The sequence below is a fragment of the Camelus ferus genome, chromosome 11, assembly GCF_009834535.1.
Source record: "Camelus ferus isolate YT-003-E chromosome 11, BCGSAC_Cfer_1.0, whole genome shotgun sequence".
Classification (NCBI taxonomy): domain Eukaryota; kingdom Metazoa; phylum Chordata; class Mammalia; order Artiodactyla; family Camelidae; genus Camelus; species Camelus ferus.
In genome coordinates, this window is record NC_045706.1 from 33,848,852 (window position 1) to 33,872,358 (window position 23,507).

General features: G+C 43.2%; 1 protein-coding gene across 4 annotated transcripts in view; it reads left to right on the forward strand.

Annotated features, from left to right (window-relative positions):
- Positions 1-3,087: 3,087 nt before the first annotated feature.
- The window catches only part of LIPA (lipase A, lysosomal acid type), a 38,490-nt gene continuing 18,070 nt past the window's right edge, over positions 3,088-23,507 (forward strand). The window contains exons 1-4 of one of the 4 annotated variants that reach the window (XM_032491358.1): positions 3,088-3,278; positions 7,733-7,835; positions 9,952-10,063; positions 12,165-12,282. In XM_032491358.1, coding sequence (XP_032347249.1) covers positions 9,953-10,063; positions 12,165-12,282 — 229 coding nt within the window. In that variant the 5' untranslated portion in view covers positions 3,088-3,278; positions 7,733-7,835; position 9,952. Of the gene's footprint in view, positions 3,279-7,732; positions 7,836-9,540; positions 9,694-9,951; positions 10,064-12,164; positions 12,283-23,507 lie in introns of those variants that run through there. The other 3 variants (XM_032491357.1, XM_006187993.3, XM_032491359.1) reach the window with 3 other exon arrangements.

Sequence of the window (23,507 nt, forward strand, 5' to 3'; positions counted from 1 at the left end):
ATATATTCTCCATTTGTTAAAAAGATGATCCTTTCCCCGCTGAACTGTCTTGGCACCTGGTGTAAATCAATTGGAGGTCCATTATAGAGCACTTATTTTTAAGCAGCCTTGCTTTAAGGCCAATTTTGCTCAGATACTGAGGTAATATCCTTATGAATCGTCTACCTAGCACCTTGTATATTACAAGGTTTTCCCACCCTTTGCTGAGTGTAGCCTGAACCTAATCCCAGTTTTGTGTGAACTTGGAGGATTTTCTCATTTGTTTTTCTTTTCTTTTTTTTTTTTTTTTTCAGGTGGTTCTTTCCTTGGTGTGGTTTCTTCACATGGAGGTTCCAATTAGTACTCAGCCCAAGGCTTGAGGGGAACCCTTTGCGAATCTCCAAAGCCCCCTGGCTCTCTCTGCCACTCTCTCCACTCCACTACTCTGCCCTGCACCCTTTACTGCCCAGCCTTCCTGAATTCTCATCTGTCTCCACCTTTCAGAGGAATCCCTGGATTTTGCTTGGGTTCCCCTCTCCCTGAACTATCGTCTGGAAGTTCTCTCCAGGCAGTTTTACCTGGGACAATTGCAGGGCTTAACTTCATTTGTTTTCTTTTTCTTAGGGACCACTCTCCTATACTATCTGTATTCCACTATCTGAAACCATTTCTTCCATATTTTTTCCTAGTTTCATAGGATGGGAGAGTAAATCTGGTCATCGCTGCTCCGTCTTGGCTGCGAGCAGAACTGCCATTAGGATAATTGTTTCAGTCTTCAATCTACCATGTGGCTTATAAAGTGCGCACATCACACACACATGCAGTTACACACAGACACACTCATGCTCTCCCCACCTCCCCCAAACACCAAACACCTTGTACCTCTGGTCTTCTGTAAAGCTTTCTCTTTATACTAAAGGCATGGGTGAACCACCAATCACTGTAGATTACAGTGGACCAAAACAGGAGGGCCGAGTGTAATATCCTCCCTTAACTGGCTGAAGGAACTTCTCGGCTGTATTTTCATTTATTCATTCATTCATAGATGACAACCTGGATTTAATTTTCTTGGATTGCATTTTGGGCCAGATCACTTTCTCTCTTTGTGATTTGGGATAATATATTCAACCTTTCTAAGCCTCCATGTCCTTGCCTGTAAAATGGGGACATGGAGGTAGTGTGGGAATTGAGTGAGACACTCTAGGTAATGGGCTCATTTAGCACGGTGTCTGACACACAGAAATGATGCTAAATCTGGCTCACTTCTCAGTGCTTACCTCACTCAAGCTATCATTGGCACCTGCCCAAGTCAATCATTTCCTCTTTCTCAAATTTTCTTCTTCCCTGAGTGTCGAGTACAACACTTTCAGTTCTCCAAACCTCACTGTCTTCTCAGCTTAGTATCTCCTGACTATATGTACATTCTTTGTTATTTATGCTTACTCTGTGGGAGATCTCACTCATTCTCATGGCTTTAAATACTGTCTCTAAGCTGATTATTCCCAAATCACGTCTCTATCCTAGAACTTGACTTCGAGCTCTAGACTTGCATATCTCAGTGCTGATTTTTGCTGTTTAGTCTCCAGATCCACCCCCTATCCATCCCCTGCTTTGCTCTGTATTGTGGAGGGTGGAGGGATCCGATTCTGCAGGCTGCTTTTCTGATGCTCCTTTGTCAGCTGTCTTCAGGCTACATTTGACCCACAGGAAGGATGGGTGGGAAATTGGAAGATAGAAGGAAGAAAATGCTGTTGGTATTTCTAGTTTCCCTCTTTCAGCCTTGCACACTCCTGGGCTGCTGCTCAACACCACAACCTCTGATCTCTGGTGACACTTCTGTTCCTAGTAATGCACTTCCTACTGTGGTTAATCTCTGAGGGGCCTGCCTAAACCCTGTTTGGCTTTCCAGCAATTCCACTACATGTGTGATGTTTCTTCTCTTTGGAAACCTTGAGGTGGTTCTATTTCCTAATAGGGCCTTAGCTGATAGAATTCTGTAAGTCAGCAGATCGAGAACAAACTCTTGATTTCCTTCCTGAGCTGCCCTTCTTGGTACTTTCTCCATTTGAATTCATGGCAGTCCCATCATACTAAACACATTAGCACCAACCTGGGCACCACTTTCTCTCTCATACCTGTATTCAATGCACCTGCAGAGCCTGTTGGTTTGACTTTAGGAACACAACCAGAGGTGACTATTTTTCTCCACTTCCACCGCTCTCACCACCCTGGTGTAAGCCATTATTAATTCTCACTTGGATTATTGCAGTAGCCTTCTCACTAGTCTCCCTGCTTCTGTAATGACTCCAGCAATCAGCGTGATCTTTCTAAACTGTAAACCAGATTATGCTGCCTTTCTACTGAAAACCTTCCAATGGCTTCTCATCTTGGTCAGAAGAAAAAGCAAAGTCGTTACAACTGGCCCCTAACTATCTCTAGGACTTCATGTTCTACCACTCTCCACCAAGCACATCCTGTCCCAGCCACACTGACTGCATTATGCTTACTAGAACCCACTAAGAATACTCCTGCCTCAGGGCCTTTGCATTTGCTATTCTCTCACTCTCAGAAGGCTCTTTCCCTAGTGTCCACATGGCTCTCAATCACCTCCTAACGACTTGTGCTCTGATGTCACTTCGTTAGAGGGTCCTTTCCCGTTTACTTTGTACAAAGCATAGCATCCTCTTTCATTACCCTTTTACTATTTTATTGTTCTTCATAGCACTTTCCACTACTTCATTTTAATTTTTATTCATAGTATCTCTTCCCATCAGAAAGTAAGGAGAAGAGGGATTTTGCTTGGTTGCTGTACCCCTGCTGGCAATAATGCTAGGCATTTTAGTAATAAAAATAAAATGTACGGCAAGATTGCTCTGCGTCAGGCACCATGCTAAACGCTTTATACGTAGCATATAATTGCTTTTCATCTACGGAGCTCAGGAACTGTTGTGCCAGGCGCGGAGGGCGGCGGACCTGCAGGAGCTCCTAGGGCAGGGCTGGGCAGCCGCCAGCCACTAGGAATCCGGGCGGCTGCCGCCTCCTGCGGGCGGAGCTGGTGAGCAGCCCAGCTCGGGAGGCGTTGGACTCGGCCGAGGCGCATGCTCCGTGTGAGTGGCGGGCCGGCTCGGAAGCGTGGTCTGTAGTGGGGAGCGACGTCGCCGCCGCACTTCCCTGCGGCCGGCTGCTCTGATTGGCCCGCGCGTCCCGTGGTCTTAGCCCGCTCGAGTTCTTCTGGGGGCGCTCCAGCCCCGCGAGCCCGGTCTGTGGCTCTGGACAGCGGCCCGGGCGGACGGCTCCAGGTGAGTGCAGGCACAGGCTGCACTGCCACGTGCGGGTGCGGCCGCTCCGGCCTCCCTCCACGGGCCCCGAGGCCAGGGCCCCCGCGCGGCTCCCGGGTGCTCAGCCGCGCCGCCCCTCAGTCTCTGTGGGCCGGCGTTGGTCTCTGGCGCGTCTTGCCTGGAGCCTTTGCGGGTGCCTCTACTGCAGGCGGTGGCCAGAGGCATCTCCCAGTGATTCAGGAGTCCAGAGCTCTCTAGAAGTTGCCCGCCCTTCCCCGGGCGGCCCTCCGTTTTCCTGGTCAGGCGGGAGGCTGCCCAGAGCGCCCTTGGGCTGCAGCGACACCCAGATTCCCAGCTCTCCTCCTCCCTCCTCGCCCTTTACTCCCGTTAGCTTCTCCAGGCAGCCTGGAGACCTAACTTTTTAGCCAGACGCGTGGTCGAGAATGGTTTGACATTGGTCCTGTTGAAAATCCCGAAGATTTTATTTTGCTTCCAGTACTTAACCTGGGTGAGCCTCGGTTTTCTGGGGGAAAAAAAAAAAAAAAAGACTTAACGGTACTGCATAGCGTTGGTGGGGGCGTAATTAACTTAAGCCAGGCGCTGCCTGGGCTTAAGCAAGAGTTTAAACGGGAACAAAAATGATTAGTGTTGCTGTTGTTATTAGAAAGCTAAGTGGCAAGCTGCTTTGGAGCTTTGCTTTTCTTCATCTCCTGAGCTCTGGGCCGCCAGGATCCCATTCTTCAAAATCTGTGTTGTGTATCTACACTTTGCTGGGTCCTGGATGTTCACAGTTGACTTAGATACTGGCTCTGCCCTCGGGCTGGGGTAAGATGAAGACAGACCAGCACTTGAGATAGAGGCAAGATAGCACAAGCATTCAGATAAAGTTGCTGAGAGAGCCCAGCAAAACACTCCGAATCCAGCCTGGAGGGGGCTTTTTCTCCTTTGAATTTCCCAATCGTCATCCTTATGGCTTGACTAGTAGGTTGAGAAACTACCTGTTGTTTTGTTGGAAGGAAAGCTGTTATCGTGGAGCTTTCTCTGTGGACACTTGGTCCAGGTCCCAGGGGACAGGCGCTGAGCGGAAACCAGATACTGCCGGAGGCTTCACTGTTTTAAATTGTGGTTACAACCTTTCATTTTTCCTCTTCAATCAACTCCTTGTTCCCGAGTAATAATGGGCTTTTGGAAGGTTGTATCTATGATAAAAGGTAGCCCTGAACTGTACAGCCTTTCCCAGTGACCATAAAGAAGTACAGACTTATGAGTAAGCGTGGTGGGCTTACTTTGCCAGGACAGACTCAAGATAACATCCCCTCCTGTCAAGAAAGAAATCACTCCTGCACCAGCAGGAGTTGCAGTGGCAGAAGGAAGTCAGTTCACTTTTGTAACGTTCTGAGAACCCGTTTCTTAGGATCTGTGGGATTCTCGCTTTAAGCCCAAGTCTTACAAACAGCTGTATTGTGTTACTGACATACAATAACAGAAAATATTTAAAATGCATAATTTTTAAAGTTTTTATATACTCCATGTGAAACCGTGATGTGTTCAATATAATATAAACAGTGATATGTTCATCGCCCCCAAGAGATCCCTTGTGCCTTGGGTTTCCCTTTGCCGTGCTTACTTGCTGCCCCTTGTCTCCCCAGGCAGCCATTGATCTGCTTTCTGTCAGAATAGATTAGGTTGCATTTTCTAGACTTTTATAGAAATGGAGTCATTTATTTTTAGTCTGGCTTCTTTCACCATAATTATTTTGAGATTCATCCATATTATTTTACATGCATTCCTTTTTTATTGCTGAATAGTATGTATGTATCATAGTATGTTGATCCATTCACCTATTTGAGGCATTTGGATTTTTCCAGTGTTCAGCTATTACACACAGAGCTGTTATAAACATTTTTAAAATGAGTCTTTGTATAGGTGTACACACATACATCTTTTAAAATGATTATTTTAAAAATTTTCTTTTTCTATTGAAGTATAGTTGATTTACAATGTTGTTAGTTTCTCATGTACTATATATATAGTACATGAGAAACTAATATATATATATATATATTCTTTTCCATTATAGGTTATTACAAGATATTGAGTGTAGTTCCTTGTGCTATACAGTTAGACCATGTTGTTTATCTATTTTATATATAGTAGTTTGTATCTACTAATCTCAAACTTTTAATTTATTTGCCCCCCCTTCCCCTTTGGTAAACATTAATTTGTCTTCTATGTCTGAGTCTCTTTCTGCTTTATGAATAAGTTCATTTGTGTCATTTTATTAGATTCCACAGATAAGTGATACCGTATGATATTTGTCTTTCTCTGTCTGACTTACTTCACTTAGTATAATACTCTCTACGTCCATCTATGTTGCTGCAAATGGCATTATTTCATCCTTTTTAAATGGCTGAATAAATGGACATTTAGGTTACTTCTATGTCTTACCTATTGTAGATAGTGCTGCTATGAACACTGAGGGACAGGTATCTTTTCAAATTAGAGTTTTCTTTAGATACACACCCAGGAGTGGGATTGCTGGATCACATGGTAAGTCTATTTTTAGTTTTTTAAGGAATCTCCATACTGTTTTCCATAGTGGCTGTACCAAATTACATTCCCACCAACAATGTAGGGGAGGGTTCCCTTTCTCCACACCCTCTCTAGCATTTATTGTTTGTGGATTTTTTTTAATGATGGCCATTCTGACCAGTGTGAGGTGATACCTCATTGTAGTTTTGATTTGCATTTCTCTGATAATTAGTGATACTGAGCATCTTTTCATGTGCCTGTTGGCCATCTATCTGTATGTATTCCTTGGAGAAATGTCTACTTAGATCTTCTGCCCATTTTTTGATTGGGTTTTTGTTGTTGTTGTTATTGAATTGTATGAGCTGTTTGTATATTTTGGAAATTAAGCTCTTGTCAGTTGTATCATTTGCAAATATTTTCTCCCAGTTTGTAGGTTGCCTTTTCTTTTTGTTTATGGTTTCCTTTGCTGTGCAAAAGCTTATAAGTTCGATTAGGTCCCATTTGTTTATTTTTGTTTTTATTTCTATTGCCTTGGGAGACTGACCTAAGGAAAACACTGGTAGAATTTACATCAGAGAATGTTTTGCCTATGTTCTCTTATAAAAGATTTATGGTATCCTGTCTTATTAAGTCTTTAAACCATTTTGAGTTTATTTTTGTGTATGGTATGAGGGAGTGTTCTAACTTCATTGATTTACATGCAGCTGTCCAACTTTCCCCACACCACTGCCAAAAAGGCTGTTTTTTCTCCTTTGTATATTCTTGCCTCCTTTTCCACAGATTAATTGACTGTAGGTGTGTGGGTTTATTTCTGGGCTCTCTGTTCTGTTCCATTGATCGATATGTCTGTTTTTGGGCCCATACCACACTGTTTTGATTACTGTAGCTTTGTAGTATTGTCTGAAGTCTGGGAGGGTTATGCCCCCGGCTTTGTTCTTTTTCTTCAGTATTGCTTTGGCAATTCTGGGTATTTTGTGATTCCATATTAATTTTAGGATTATTTGTTCTAGTTCTGTGAAAAATGTCCTCGGTAATTTGATAGGGATCGCATTGAATCCATAGATTACTTTGGATAGTATGGCCATTTTGACAATGTTAGTTCTTCCAATCCAAGAGCATGGGATATCTTTCCATCTCTTTAAATCATCTTAAGTTTTCTTTGTCAATGTTTTACAGTGTTCCACATATAAATTTTTCATCTCCTTGGTCAGGTTTAGTCCTAAGCTTTTTTTTTTTTAATATGATTTTAAAAGAGATTTTTTTTAAAACTTTTCTTTTCTGATATTTCATTGATAGTGTAAATAAATACAACAGATTTCTGAATGTTAATATTGTATTCTGCTACCTTGAGTTTATCAGTTCTATTAAGTTTTTGTGTGGAGTCTTTAGAGTTTCCTAAATAATAGTATCATGTCATCTGCATTTAGTGACAGTTTTACCTCTTCACTTCCAATTTGGATCACTTTTCTTTCTTTTCTTTTCTTTTTTTCTGTCTGATTGCTGTGGCTGGGACTTCCAACACTATATTGAATAGAAGTGGTGAGAGTGGGCATCCTTGTCTCATTCCAGATTTTAGCAGGAAGGCTTTTCAGCTTTTCACCATTGAGTATTATGTTTGTGAGGGTTTGTCATAAATAGCTTTATTATGTTGAGATATGGTCTTTCTATATCCACTTTGGTAAGAGTTTTTATCATGAATGGATGTTGAATTTTATCAAATGCTTTTTCTGCATCTATTGAGATGATCATGTGGTTTTTTAAACCTTTTCTTGATGTGGTGTATCACATTGATTAATTTGTGTATGTTGAACCATCCTTGAATCAAACTTGATTGTGGTGTATGATCTTTTTTTGAGTTGTTGGGTTGTTTGAAAATATTTTATTGAGAATTTTTGCATCTATATTTATTAAAGATAATGTCCTGTAATTTTCTCTTTTGGTAGTGTCTTTGTCTGGTTTTGGAATCAGGGTGATGGTGGCTTCATTGAATGAGTTTGGATTGATCCCTCTTCTTCAGTCTTTTGGAAGAGTTTGAGAAGGATCAGTGTAAGTTCTTTTTTATGTTTGGTAGTCTTCTACCGTGAAGTCATCCAGCCCTGGACTTTTGTTTCAGGGGTTTGCTTTCTTTCTTTCTTTCTTCCTTTTAATTATAGATTCTATTTCACTTTTAGTGATCAACCTGTTCAAATTATCTGTCTCTTTTTGATTAAGTTTTGGTGGGCTGTATGACTGGTGTTGTGGTGACCAGAGCCGGCACTGGATTTTGAGGAGGACCTCCTCTTTGTTCTGTAGGTTGTCACAGCCCTGTCAGGGGCCGGGTCTGCTTCCCAGTTGTTGGAATAGAAGGCCCCACACTGGTTTCTGAGCTAGGGTGTAAAGTAGGCACTGGAGCACTTCCGAGGGGAGAGGAGCTGCTGAGTGTTCCTCCATAGGAACTGTCCACCTGGAAGTGCGCTGTGTGGTGTTGCCTGTCACCCGTTGTGCTGGCTCACAAAGTACACCGTTACTGGCGCTGCCCTCGGCCCTGCCTCGGCCATGGAAATGCGGGCAGTCTGCCCACGTGTCCCTCCAGCATTGTGCTCAGAAAGCCACCAGGGCAGACCTGCTGAAGTTAAGCACCATAAACCCATTGTAGTCATGCAGATTTCAGCCCTGCTTCTGAAGTTGTGCAGCCCCTTGGAATGGGCTCAGGGTTCAGCCCTGCCTCCACTTGTGGGCAACCCTGCCAGAGTCTGTGTGCTCCCAGAGCTCTTAGAGGCAGAGCCGCACTGGCTGTGAGCACGCCAAGAAAGTCTGCTATGGTGGGGTCCCACCCTTCCCTTTGTGCACGTTTACAGTGGGGCTTTTTATGACGGACCCGGGCTCCACTGCACACACTCCCAGGTGTTGCCTGTACCACACTCCAGCCCTTTCAGGCTGTCTCTGTGCAGCCAACCCCAATCCTCTCCCCAGGTCTGTCATCTGAAGCCTGAGTTTCAGTACTCAGCCCCCACATATACCAGCAGGCACCCGTCTCAGGCTGGGGAATGCAGGGAGGTGGAGGGACCCTCTGTGCTGGTCTCTCTGTTTAGCCTGCTGCGTACGAGCTGCTGCCCTCTTCTCCGATCCTCTGAAACTCCCTTTCTGTCCTCGCTGACCTCCCCACTGATGAAGGGGCTTCCCAGGTTGAGGGGACCCTTCCTCTTTCACATTTCCCTCCCAAGGACACAGGTCCCATCCCGGTTCTTTTTTTTTTCTCCATCTTCTGGTTACATGGTGACCTTCCTTGTAGTTTTGATTGTAGGAGATTTTCTGCCAGAGTTCAGTAGGTATTCCGTGAGAATTTTTCCACACATAGATGTATTTGTGAGAGGAGATGAGCTCCGTGTCCTGTTCCACCATCTTCATCTGACCTCCATGATTATATATATATATATATTTTAAAAATTGGGAGGCCTAGGCTGCAGTCCCAGTTTTGTCTCTAACAATCTGAGTGTCCTGGGGAGAGTCACTTCATTTTGCCTTTAGCTTCCATCCCTTAGGTCTTCGCTATGCTGTGATTTTGTACCATCGCTGCCAGAAACTAGATGGTCTTTGTTGATGGCTGGAGGGTCTCAGAGAAGAGGGGGTAATCTTTCACTCTGTTTCTCTCGCAAGATCTCTTTTCTTTCATTTCATTTTTTTCTTCCTTGGGTGACAAATCCTGACGCATAATTTTGTGTAAGAAGGGAAGTGAATATCTAGTGGGAGGGAGACTTAATATTGTCTGAACTTAAAAACGTTTAAGTCACAATGAGAGAGGACATGGTGGGATGTTAACAGGCTCTGGAATTTTGGGGGCCTTCCTTTTTCTCAGCCTATTCTCTCCTGAGTCCTCCCTTTTTTATTTCCCTAGGAACATTACATTTAACCTCGTGGTAAGGAGGTGAGTGGGTGTGCTGGGCTCCAAATGCCACATATTAGCTGGGGGTGGTGAGTGGGAGGTTTCCTAGTAAAACAGAATTCCTCAGTTTTTACTTCCACGTGTGGCTTAAGTCATTTGTTTCATATTTACCCTTCACTTACCTTTTACTTGACCTAAACCTGGTTCAGAACTTTACATGGAAACATTATCTACTAACATAATTTTGTATAGTAGAATTCGGACAAGTAACTGTTTGAAAAACAAGACTGTTTCTTACAGAATGAAAATGTGGCTCTTGGGTTTGGTGTTCTGTTTGGTCCTTGGGACTCTGCATTCCGAAGCGCCCAGAGGGAAGTTGGCAGCTGTGGACCCAGAAACAAATATGAATGTGGTAGGTTTCTCAAAGTCATCTACTTTTAAAATGCATCTGTGACAAATGTTTATTGTTTTCTTAAATCCACTTGTGTGGCTACATGAAGCCACAAACTATAATCTTTCCATCTCATTTTTAAAAATGTTCTCTGAATCTTAGGTTTAGTTTTCTGGACTTCACCTACTCAGTAATTTATGAATCTCATTTTACTGTTAAAACTATATACATCTTAATAAGATAAATTATGTTTTTATACATTCATCTCATTTTTGCCTTGCAAAATTTGTTTAAACAGCAATTAAAAGAAGTGTCAAAACTTTACAAGAATGTTCATACTGAGTGTTTTGAACAAGGACTGATTAACAGTGTCTAGGGAGCATAGTTCAATACAGAAATCAAAGTATCTGAGAATATTTTGTTAGAACAAATAAGTAAAAATAATTCCTTGAGTAATGAACACATTTCAGTTATTAATCTTAAGTAAACAATTAAATGTGGAAATACCTCATTTAGGTGTAAAATACCAGGAAAGTACAGATTACTAAAGGAAATAGAAGCTTTAAAACAGGTGATGCAGAGACTCAGCTGAAGAATTAGGCAGCCTTAGAGACGGAGATAAATTTATAGTCAGCCAAGAGGATATGACCCGGTATCAGGCTCTTAAGGTTAAGTTTTATTACTTGTCTTGAATTGTTGCCAGCCAGGGTTCTTGGACTCCTTAATCAATAGAAATTGCTAAGAGGCGAGATGAGAATTTCAGATAAAGCTTTACTGGGACTCGTGCTGCAGCACAAGGGAGCGAAAACAAGTAACAGTTTCCCTAGCTTGCTCCCCAAGGGGTGGGGCAAGCTGGTTCTTTAAATCAGGTAAAGGTTCCAACAGTGGGGCCTGAGAGGATGGCTTAGGGGGTCTGCCCACATCCTAGGTGCTGCTCTGTGCAGGGAACATGCGCAGTCCCCTGCTCTTGCTCTAACATCTCAGAGGTGGCAGTTGGGTTTTTGAATTCATAATTTGCCCCCACTGGGTATGAATGCAGTTATTTTTAGTCCCTTATAGTTTCTCTATATCTGTCGCTCAAGGAGACATCTGTCCAGGTGCAAACACTGCAGCAAAGTGTCCCAGGTCCCAGGCCCCAGCCAGTCTTAAAATCTTTTAAGTTTTTTAAATTAAAAACATTTTCCCCTTCAGTTTTTTTGTAAGAAGAATAAATACTTTCAAGTATTTATGGTAGAGAGAATAATGAGCACTTATGTACAAACTTCTAGATAACTTCTAGATAACTGAATTATCCACATGCCACTGAGTTCCTGATTAACAGCTGCCCCATGGATTAAGAGGTACAAACTATTATATATAAAATAAATAAGCTACAAGGATATGTCATCGTATAACACAGGGAATATAGCCAATATTTTATAGTAACTATAAAAAGTATAAGTATATAACTATAACCTTAAAAATTGTGAAACACTATGTTGTATACCTGAAACATATAATATTGTACTGTCGACTATACCTCAATAAAAAAAAATGAATGCCACATGAATCTTTCCTTATGGAGTAGTGAATTTGATCATAAGTTCTTACTTTTTCATCTTTTCTCCCTCCAATTTTATTGAGATTTAGTTGGCATATAAGACTGTATGCGTTTAAGGTGTACGACACAATGGTTTGATATACGTTTATATGGTGAAAGGATTACCACAGTCATTTTATCTTTTCTTGTTCAACTTGACCTTGATGTTCTAGTGTAGTTTTATCGGTGCATTGATAAAAATGGATTAGCACTTTTTATACTTCATTTCCCAGGACAGGGCCTCTTAACATAAGGAGAATGGTAGATCATGGTATTGGCTGTCATATTGAGAAAAGAAAGAAATTTTACTTGCGCCTGCTGGAAACAAAGAGGCCCAAAGCTGTGGTAAATTAGACACATGATGTAGAAAATGATAGAATGAGGAAACCAAGGTTTAAGTAAGCATCTGTGAGAAGTAGACATGAGTAAAGCGGAGGGTTTATTCCTGTGATGGGATGTTGTGCAGACCAAAATTTCAATACATTGACTTAAATAAAACCTGGAGAATGTCACTGATATTTTGTCTTCTCCTTTGCACCACAGAGTGAAATCATCTCTTACTGGGGATTCCCTAGTGAGGAACACCTTGTTGAGACAGAAGATGGATATATTCTTTGCCTTAACCGAATCCCTCATGGGAGAAAGAACCATTCTGACAAAGGTATGGGTGTTTTCCCTGTTGAGGTAGGAACGCTCTGAAAAGTAACTGCTTTGCTGGAATTTGGCTGATTTTTATTTCAGTAACCACATTCAGATTTAACTTGAAAACATTGAAATGGGATTATTTTAAGACCAAAGAATTTAAAGTGTTACATTTATGCAAGGCACAAAAAAATAAAACACGCCTTCTTTTAAATAAAGAAGGACAAGAGTCATCTAATTTCATATTTTGCTTAAAGAGTCAAACGTCAGGTTTGTTTGAGGATCTGCTAAAATCTCTTTCTTTTTTATAAGGAAGCATTTTATTTAATAAAATATTTTGAGCATTAAGTATATAGCTTTTGCTATTTGAAAATTACTCAATTTTTCTAGTAGGTAATATATTCACAGAGTTCAGAAATCAAAGAGAATTAAAAGATTTGCAGTGAAGTATCTCTCATCTCATTCTCTACCTCCTCATTTTTTTATTTGTCCTTCCAAAATCTCTTTATATTTCTTTATTTAAAAAAAAGCTCTTTAGAAACAAATAAAAACATATTTTCCCCTGATTCCCTTTTAATACAAAAGGTGGCGTATAATGCATGTTCTTTTGTTCTTTGAATTTTTCACTTAATATTTTGGAGATAGTTCCATACAATACAGAGAGCATTTCATCATTCATCTCTACTGACTCATAGGATTCCACTGTATAGCTATATCATGATTTACTTAACAGATGTCCTTATTAATGGGTATTTGGTCTGGTCTTCTACTAACAAATATTATTGCTGTAAATAACCTTGTATGTGTGCAAGTTTATCTACAAGATACATTTTCAGGAAGAGAATTTTGGGGTCGGGATATACAGATTCATGATTTTGATAGCTGTTGTTAAATTGCTTTCCACATGGTCTTGTTCTGATAATTATTCTCATTAGGAACATATGAAAGTACCTATAGTTTTGGCTTAAAATATATACATATTTTTTCTCTCATTCGTAACTCAAGCAAAACTATGGTTTCCAATGCAGATTAAGGAATTTCCAGGTAGACTACTTGAAATTGTTAAACAGACATCAAAATGAGGATCTGATCCTTATTCAGTCATCTCTCCAGATGTAGCTTTTTTTTTTTTTTAATGTTTTCTATGTTTTTAAGAAACTTTCCTTGGGAAATTAAGGTGAGATTAAGGTAATTGGATAACTATCTCTTCTTCAGTTGAAATTTTATATGAGTAGAAGGGCCTTCTTTGACTTGATTCCTTCCCACATTATTATTCAAAGCAAACTTAAAAACCCCCTGTGTTAATGTGAGCTTTGTATCGTTATCTATTTTTGTCATGATTTACTCTGATTTATCTATGTTTTTCTCCCATAAAATCTAGCTATAATGAGGTATAATGACGCTTTTCATAATGCTTAAGTGGTCAAGACAGCCAATGCTCTTTTTGAACTTTAATTTCTAACTCTTGAGATTTTTATGATTTACAGATCTTCTTAAAAGCATGTTACAAAAGGAGTAATGAGTTACAGCGAGGGCTTCTATTTTTCCTTCTGCTTAAACCAGAAAAAATATTTTATTTCAGAGTGAATGAACATATGATCTTCGTTTCCTTCCCCTTTTTAAATATAAACCCTGTATGCTGATTTCAGATCCCATATAAAGAGAAATATGTATTGATATGCTTTCTCTTAAAAGTGATTATTTGACTAATACAGTTAGTAGTGTGAGTCATTGTTAAAAGATGCAGGGAACTTCAGTAAAAACATGCTCAGAGAACCTGCCTCCTCCTTTTCTATATCCACCTCCAGGCTTCTCTCTCCACACAGCAGTGAAAGCAGATAGTGCCACATGCCCCGTGGTATGTATTGCGACCATTGCAGGTGAAGGCGCTGTGCCCTGGAAAGTGAGCGTCCTTCTTGATCTGCTCCCAGGTGTTACAGGAAACTCAGGAGACCTCAGTGTAAATCTGCATCGGCTTCTAAGCGCTTGTGTGCTCTCACCTCTGTAGGCCTTGGATTCTTCATCTGCACAGTGGTCGATTGGCTGGGATGGTCTCAAAGTTCCCCTTTGGTCTTTATCACTCTCTGGTTTTATGGGTTATATTGTTTTATATATATATTATATAATATATATATATATCCCCACCTTCTCCCTCTGTTCTGCAGAGGCCTCCCTGTAGGGGGTCAGTGTTGCATAGGTAACACCTGCTGGGAACCAAGCTCAGAAGGGAGTTTTAGAGGAAATCTGTGACAGAGGACTCAATTATCTACAGGAACGTGTGGTTCTCCTGAGAACTGCGTAGTGCTTCTCTTATGGTTTGCTTTCCGTGGTCCAAGGAAGGGCATGGAGCTGAGGCTCTTCACCGACCTTCACTCCTATTCAGGGGCAGTGACTCCAATGGTGTTATTTTGGCATATTTAAGCCAAAAAGAATGCATGCAGTACCTCACACCCAGCATGGAACCAATGCCCCACGCCACTTCTTCTGACTTCTTACTCTTTTAGTAACACCCCTGCCCTCCTGGTGACCTGGATCAGAAACGGCCCAGTCACTGCTGACTCCCATCCCCAAGTAGCTGGCAGGTGCTCTCTGGGCTCCCCATGTTCTATGGCTTCAGTTCAGGCCTCCCTTCTCTTTGCCAGGCCACGCCACTACCTTTTGCTTGTATGACCGTTTACGCCAACCTCTCAAATAAGTTCAGAACCTGAGAGAGGCCTGAGCCATTTCCATTTTTGAGACTTCCCATATATTAGAATAAAAGAGAGAATTTCAAAACAGGAAGAGGAAAATTCAGTCTGCTTATCTTTTAAGACAGTAATGCTTTTAATATACACAAAAATAATGCCGTACATCTGTGCTATTTATAGGACATTACAAGATACATAAAAGTGAAACAATTCCTCTGACCCTTTTTAATGCAGTTTTTCTCAGCTCTTGTCCTCTACCATGGGGCTGCAACCCTACCCCTGTGTTCAGCGATTCTAACAAAGGCATTCTTCTCTGTGGAGAGTTGCTGAATTGGAGCTTCTGTGAGGAGAGTAGGGCTGGGGACCTCCTATTCATCCATCTTGCTGATGTCACCTTCATTATTGATTTATCAGTACCACATTCCTTATGGACCCTTAGTTTAAAGCTATGTGATAAATAAGTGAACAAAAAATATTGCCAGCCATGCAAACAAAGAATGCCATCAAGTCATCAGCCACTACCGTCAACCCCGACAGTGAGTGGAGAGAACTCAGGATGCAGACAAGCAGGCAGCCTGGCCTCTGCAGCCACTCGTAGCGGTGTACCCTGAGGGAACTCAGGATGTGGGATAACAGGATGCTGGCCCTAGACAGCTAGGTCAAAGAATGATCTCAGTGAGCCCAGACCTTTACACTTTCCCATACGTAGAAAAGCACTGAATTCCTTAACTTGAGATACTGGTTTTCTTTAATTAATGGTAATCGTTTGATGTTCTAACTACCTGGAACTTTGTTGCAAAAATTCACATATCCTGGCTTCTACCTTGCCACTTTGGAGCAGTGCCTTAGAGCGATCTGAGAGGCTGTCATCCCAGTCCTCAGAAATGTCTGCCAAATAAAACCTAACTCTCAGTTTTAGGTTGTGCATTTTATTTCATTTGACATAAACATCTTTCAGTCCTGTCTCCAGACTCTGATTGTATGTGGAGCCTCACTGGGAGTCTGGAGAATTTTTATGATCACAGGGCTTGACTACCCAGCTCCTCTACATGCCAAATGCCGTCCTTTCTCCCAGCCTCCCCGTTCTCGTCCATCTTAATGTAGTTTTGCAGGATTAGGCTTCTTAGAATCCAGGTGTAATTGTATGTGTGTGTGTGTGTATGTATATGTGTGTGTGTGTGTATATATATAGAATATATATATATATATATATATATACAGAGAGAGAGAGAGAGGGAAAGTAATGTGTGTCTGTTAATCCACAACCCCTAATTTATCCCTCCTCGCCCTTTCCCCTTTGGTAACCATAGTTTGTTTTCTATGTTTGTGAGTCTGTTTTTGGTTTGTAAATAGAATTTGTATCAATTTTTTTTTTCAGGTTCCACATATAACCGATAGCATACGATATTTGTCTTTGTCTGACTTACTTCATTTAATATGATAAACCCTAGGTTTGAGGTGCTTTTCTTACTCTGCTTTGGGGTTGATTTATGTGTCTCCTTCTCCCTCCCACCATCCCTCCCTGCAGCCTCTCTTTGAAGGCAGAGGCTGTGTCTTTGTCATCTTTGTATTCCTCACAGCGACCAGCGGCACCATGTCCTCTGCTTGGCTGGCCTGAGTAAGTTTTGTCGGGCAGTCTTCAGAATTGGAGTTCTGTGCTGTTGAAGGCCATGGACCCTCTTTCTAGTAAAATAAAATCGATACCTGTGCACACACAAATTTTACACTCAATTGCAGAGAGTTTATGGACCTAGTAAAGAACCCCCTGATTTAAACAATCCTTGCCTGTCCAGTCAAACCTTTGCTAACTAGGCAACTTGAAATATGTATTTAGAAAGCTCTTGTGGAGTGTTTGTGGGCTGTTTATCAATGTTAATTAAGCAAACTTCTCTATTGAGTGTTGACCCCCGCTTTGCACTAACTCCCTAACGGAATTGAAATTCAGAAATCTGTTGTTGATAGGGAAGTGGTTCTGTTTTCATCTGCTCAGCCTTATTTCAGGAAGTCATGGGACATTGGCACTTGAAGGATCTCAAGAGTCCTGCCTGGGCTGGGGATTTCGAGAGCTTGCATTTTTATCATAAGTCCCCAGCAGATTCCAAGATAAAATCCTTGTGTTTGGGAGCCTGTGTTCTAGAGCAACACCTTCATTTTAGTGGGTGAGACAATTAGGTTCAAAGAGAGAAAGAGATTTGCTTTCGGTGGGCCGAAGGAGAGGGGCCCCCCAGTCTGACTCCAGGTTCAGTGTTCCCTGAATAGAGAGCGCGGCCTTACACAGTAAGTACTGAGCAAGTTGACCCTTTGATAGTCAGAATTATTATTTTATCTGTCTAGAACAAGGAAATACATGTAGGCCTTGCCTAAAAATGCATAAAATAGCAATAACAACAGGACAGACTTCTTGGCTAACTGGGAAATAAATTGTAAAATAAAGCAACCATCAAATAAAGCACTACTAGTTGAACATTGATGGAAAGCAGTGCGTGTCTGATGACGTGATGAGTGAAGTGCATTGTAGGATGGGAGTAATTGCCTTTATGCATCAGCAGGCTCTTTGGACTTTGCCTTGGCAATGACTCCCCTGGGGTTGCCCATGGAACCTTGTGAGTCATAATTGAAAATTTACAAACTGGCTTGTGAGTTAGCTCTTTGGGGGAAAGGTCACCAGCCTGTAGAGTGATTTTTTTTTTAAATTTTATTCTTTGTTTTAGGATTCTGACTGATTTTTGGATTTTCTCTTCTCCCTCATATGTGGTTCTTCAGGAAACCATTTCTAAATGCTGCTCTCTAACAAGCTGCACAGAGGCCTTGATGAGCTGGGATGTAATTCCTTACCTCTTGGCAGCTCTGGACAACAGTGCCCGGGCTTGTTGGCTCTGGCTACCTGAGGTCACGCCCAGGTTTGCTTGGACTTAAATGGCACAGGGGTAGGGGACTGTGTTCAGACCCTCTGCCTAACTCAGCACCACCAGGCAATGTCAGCTGCACAGCACGGTGTGTCTCATATATGCATATATGCTGGAACCAAGAGTCAGAGTGGAAAGGAAGAGAGTGCTGTGTATGGTCCCATCCCTTCTCCAGTGTGCCCTGTCTTCCTCCTGCTTAATCGCTCTTACCCAGTCTCTGTCCTCAGCCTCAGCATCACTTCTTCAGGGAGGATCTCCTCAGTCATTCACACCCAGTCAGGCCCCTGGCTTCATATTCTCATAGCTCTCTGTGTTGTGTTTCTTTCATAGCAATTAAGACAGTTATGACAAAAAGTAATAACGTATTACGTAGGTGATGATGTTTGTAACCTTGGTCTTCCCCACTAGACCATGAGCTCTTGGAGGGCTGAAGCCTTTTCTGATAATCTCTCCAGCACAGGGCTTCAGTCTACCTGCTCTTTCCATCCTGGGCCCTCCTGGGGACTGGGTCGACCAAAGCATCAACACTTTATAATGTCCCTTGCTCAAGACCATATTGGGTTAAGGGTCCTTCTGAGCTCAGAGGCACTGTACCCACAGACAGAACTCGAGAGCTTCCTGTGATGGGTAAAATTGGAGGCTGGACACCTAGTGGTTAAACAGGAGCGTGCTAATGGCACCAGTCGTGGGCTTAAGTTCACTTCTATGACTTGAACTAGCTGTGTGACCTTGGCAGTCTCCTTGACCTAAGTTTTAATTTCTTCATCTACTCAATGGGAAGAATAATACTTGCCACTTCGTAGGTGGTTGTGAAAATTGGATGACATAAGCCTATACAGTATCTCACCTATTATAAATGGAGCTGTAGTTTCTGTTTTTCGTTTTAAAATATCAGTGTGGGTTTGACGGCAGCCTGGTGTCTGCTTACTCAGTATCCATTCCTGCCTGACAGGGAATGGACTGTAGGCTGAATGCTTGTTTTCCCCTCACCCCCAAATTCAGATGTTGAGACCTAAGGTTTAATGTGAAGTGGGGCTTTGGGGAGGTGATTAGGTCATAAGAGCAGAGCCCCCAGGTATGGGATTAGTGTTCTTTTAGAGAGACCTCAGAAACCCAGGGACCCTTGCCCCTTCCACCACATTAGGACACAGTGAAAAGATGGCCCTCTGTGAGCCAGGAGGCAGGCTCTCACCAGACACTGAATCTGCTGGGGCCATGATCTTGGACTTCCCAGCCTCCAGAACTGTGAGAAATAAATTTCGATTATGTCTAAGCCACACAGTCAATGGCATTCTCTAATAGCAGCTGGAACGGACTAAGACAGAATGTGTTCTAAACCAGAAGGACAGAAGGAAGATGTTTATCTGAGGATTTTTTTTTTTTCAAATCACGAGCAGAAGGTGCTGAAGTGAGAATGTGATGGGAAGAACCGTGCCTGGAGGTCAGTGTTACCATCTCTGGCCGGGTGCCCTCCTGTCTAGAACAAGGAAATACATGAAGGCCTTGCCTAAAATGCATCAAATGGGATTAGTGTCCTTGTAGAGAGACCTCAGAAACCCAGGGACCCTTGCCCCTTCCACCACGTTAGGGCACAGTGAAAAGATGGCCCTCTGTGAGCCAGGAGGCAGCCAGTACTCCTGTGTGTACTTCCCTTACTGGACCTCTGTTCTTTCTGTTAAGCGAGCATTTTGGACTAGCACTACGGGTGGGCTGCATCAGAAGAGCTGAGGGAGCTTGTTGAAAATAATTCATTTCTAGGCTCCATCCCTGGAATTCCTGATTCCCAGGACCAGGACCAGAAATATGTATGTTTTCTAAGTGGCACCAGAGGATTTTGATATGTAGACACTCTTAGAAAATAGTGCTTGACTTGCTTTGAAATGGTTGGGTACAAACAGAATCCTTATAAACATTCCTCCTCTCTCATGTCTCTATTTTTAAATGAATTTTCACTGGTTAAAAGCGAGGACTTTGGGATGAAGCTGACTTGGGTTTCAATTCTGGCTTACCTCTAGGCGAGGGTTCTAGGGCAGGTTCCTTAAGCTCTCTTTCCAGGCATCAAACACCTCATCTTTAACATGGGGGTGGATCTTCATAGCTCTCTTGCAACAGTGCAATCCTTGTAAAACACCGTGGGTGATCCGTAGCTGTTATGACAAATACTGTTAATAATTACAAATCAACCAGATGCCAGAATGCTTCCTAGGGTTTATTGTAAGTAGTCACGGCAGGTTCAGGAAGCCCCCTGGGTCCTGGCACTTTGGGCGATCTATAGCCAGCCTTTGGAATGCTTGAAACAGCCCTTGCACTTAGGTTTGTCCTGTCCCACAGATGGCTGCAGGGACGTCTAAAGTCAGGCGTGATCCTGATTTGGCATTACTCTGTATAAGTGGTGGGGATGCCTGTGCACCAGAAGCCAGGTTCTTATTGCCATTTTGTCTAGAACCTGCTTTTGCAGAAGGAGAAGGGAGCCCTTATGCAAATTACAGCTTATCTTCTAAGCAATTCTGAAAGATATTAGGTCATGGAGGTTCCTCCCAAGCTAGCAAGGAGACAGGCCTGTCTTTTTGAGGCCCAGGAGATGTCCTGCCACCTCTGAGTCCTGGTTTGGGATTGTTGGCTGTGCAACTTTGCACAGATTACTTAGCCACACTGTGCCTCAGAGTCTTTATCTGCAAAGTGGGAGTAAAAACTAGTCCCTAGTTGTATTAGTTCCCTGTTGCTGCTGTAACAAACTACCATGAACTTAGTGGCTTAAAACAGCACATACTTATTATCTTATCATTCTGGAGGTCAGAAGTCCTAAGACCAAGGTGTTGACAGGGCTGCCTTCCTTCTGGAGACACTAGGGGAGGATCCCATTTCTTGCCTTCTCCCACATCTAGAGGCTGCCCACACTCCTTGGCTTCTGGCCCATCCTGCCTCTTCAAAGCTGGTACCATAGCATTTTCCAGTGTCTCTCTCATTCTGACCCTCTTGCCTCCCTCTTAGAAGGGCCTTTGTGGTTATATTGGGCCCACCAGGTATCCAGGAAGTAATCCCCATCTCAAGATCCTTAATCACATCTACAAAGTCCCTTTTGCCACACAAGGCAACACAGTCACAGGTCTGGGAATTAGGAAATAGTCGTCTTTGGTGAGTCATTATTCAGCTGACCATGTCAGCTCAGAAAGCTGGGAGAAGCTTATCTGAGACAGTGCATGTGACAGGTTTAGCACTGGAACCTGAGACCCTCAACACTTAGTATGGTCCTGCTGTAACTGTGGTTATATTTTATTATATATTTAAAAAATATACTTTTATTATATATTTTAGCTAAAGAATCCCACTTCATGGTGTTTTTCTTCACAGAGCTTGTGTTCTAATAAGGTTTTGTTGCATTTATATATTTCTTATTATTTGTATGAATCACTGTTAGTTATTGAGCTTTATTGTGTGTCAGCCACTGTTCTATCCCCACTTTAGAAAAGGGCAGCTATACTTCAGGGAGATTGAGTAAATCCTAAAGGGTTTCACATCTGGTAAGAACCAAAGTCTGTTTCTTTGTGACCTCCTCCTCCTCCTTTTGGTTCTTTATTGGAGTTTTTCGAGTGTGGTGGAGGCCTGTTCAGACAGTGCCCTGCTAGGGAGGGTGGGTGTCTTGGGAGGCAGGAGGAACTTCCCCATTCACCCCATCATCTTCCTCTTGGGAGACTGTGGGCTCAGCAGATTCATTTTCAGAGCCTGAGTGTTCCCCTCCCTCCTCACTTCCACCCACGGTTGTCCCCATCAGGCAGGCGGCATGGTGGCGGGCCATCACGGGGCTGCTTCTCTTTGCTGTCTCTGTGCTGACTTTTTAGATGAGTGTGATGAAGTCATGTGCCTTCTCTGGGCCAAAGTCCTTTTAGGCCTTTCCCTCGGCCCCCAGCCCTCCTCGAGCCAGTTTGGGCAAACTAATGACAGGGCACAGCGGGGAAGGCAGTCCCCTTCCTGGTGCATTGGTTTGTTGCTGAAACTGGGCTGCAGGTGCTGGAGGGCATGGATTAGGCTGGGCTTTGGAGGAGTTGCCTGAGGGGGCGAGGTTGAGTTCTCTGACTCCTCCATCTACTAGCGATTACTTTCATCCAAGCATGTGGTCCAGCTCCCTGCAAAACATCTTCCCCTATTCCGGCTTGTCATTCCCTAGGGCCTCTGTATGTTGTAGAATGACTCTCGTTCTTATTAACCTTCTTTCCCGTAGCAAAACAGTCAAGAGCCTAGACCCTGACAGACTTACCTGGGTTCGAATCCCAGCTCCCCCACTTGCCTGCTCTCATTCAGTCTTGGGCAAATTACTTGACTTCTCTCAGGCAGGATTCCCTGTTCTGTTAAATAGAAATAGTACTCACTTCATAGGATTTTCAGCACAGCACCTTGGAGCACATGGGCACACGATAATAACCACCTATTACTTTAATCAGCTTCTCCCAGCAGGGTGAAAAGACATCTGATTAAAACAATTCACTGGAAGATGTGAGTAGCAGTAGATATAACTCTGCTGGAGAGAAGTTTCTTTTACCAGCAAATCCTTAAGTCCTTGATTGGTGGTGGGGTGGGAAGGAAGACACATGCCTTCCTTTCTCCCCGCGGTGGGAGCAGGTGGGAGAGGCTGGCAGACAGGCAGGTAGCCTGTTGCAACGCCCTTGTTTATTCTGCTGCCTTTTGCATCCACTGAATACCAGAGGGAAGGGACCAGCAGCTTAGCTGGTTTTCCACCGCAGGCCAGGGTTTGTTACTATTGTCTCTTTGTTGGTGACCCATCATGTCTAATGGAGTGATGGGCTCTGAAAGCCCAGTGGGTTGTATCCTCTGCAGTCCCCTCCTCAGAGGGGCCCTTCTGTTCTGGGGGGAAGGGGAGCTGGCTCAGTCTGGAGGGATGTGCACCCCTGAAGGAAGACCCTCGCATCCCCTCTCTCCCCAGGTCAGACAAGGCACTGCACCTTCCCAGCGCTTCCCCGTGCTGCCTGTGCATCAGACCGTGCCGGGAGCCTCTGATGCGCACGCTGGAGGCCCGTCTGGCTGAGGCTACTGTGCAGCCTCAGTTCTCCGCAAATCCAGGCTCCCGTTTCTTCACCCGCACCCTCTGTGGGGCAAGCTGCCCCTCACTCAAGACTGGCTCAGTGATTCCCCCCACGGCCGAGTTCTGTTCTCTTTCCTCTGGGCTTTCCTGTGTGGGGGTCTGGCCTTTCACATGCCAGGCTGGAAGGTAATTGTGTGCCTGTCTCCTTGACTGGACTGGAACTCCACGGGGGAAGGAGCGTGGCTTACACCTCACATAGGCGGTACCAGGACAGGTTTACACAGGATGTAACGTGTCCTTCCAGTCACTTGATTTTTTTTTTAAACTTCTAGTGCCCTGCTTATTATACAGTAAGAGTCTCAGTAAAGAATCTTCAAATGAATGAACAGGACACAGCTATGAGGCCTGAGGTGGCTGCAGGCTGTCCCATTTCTCAACCGTTTACCTTTCTGGCTCAGCGCCTCCCCTCTCCTGCTGTCATTTCCCACATAAAAGCCAGGGGGCTGCCAGACTCTTTGCAGTTCTTGGCTAAGATCCTTCAGACTTGAAACTCCTGGCTTTTAAAGAGCAGGTTCACTATTTTTTTGCTTTCTGGCACCATCTTTTATATCTG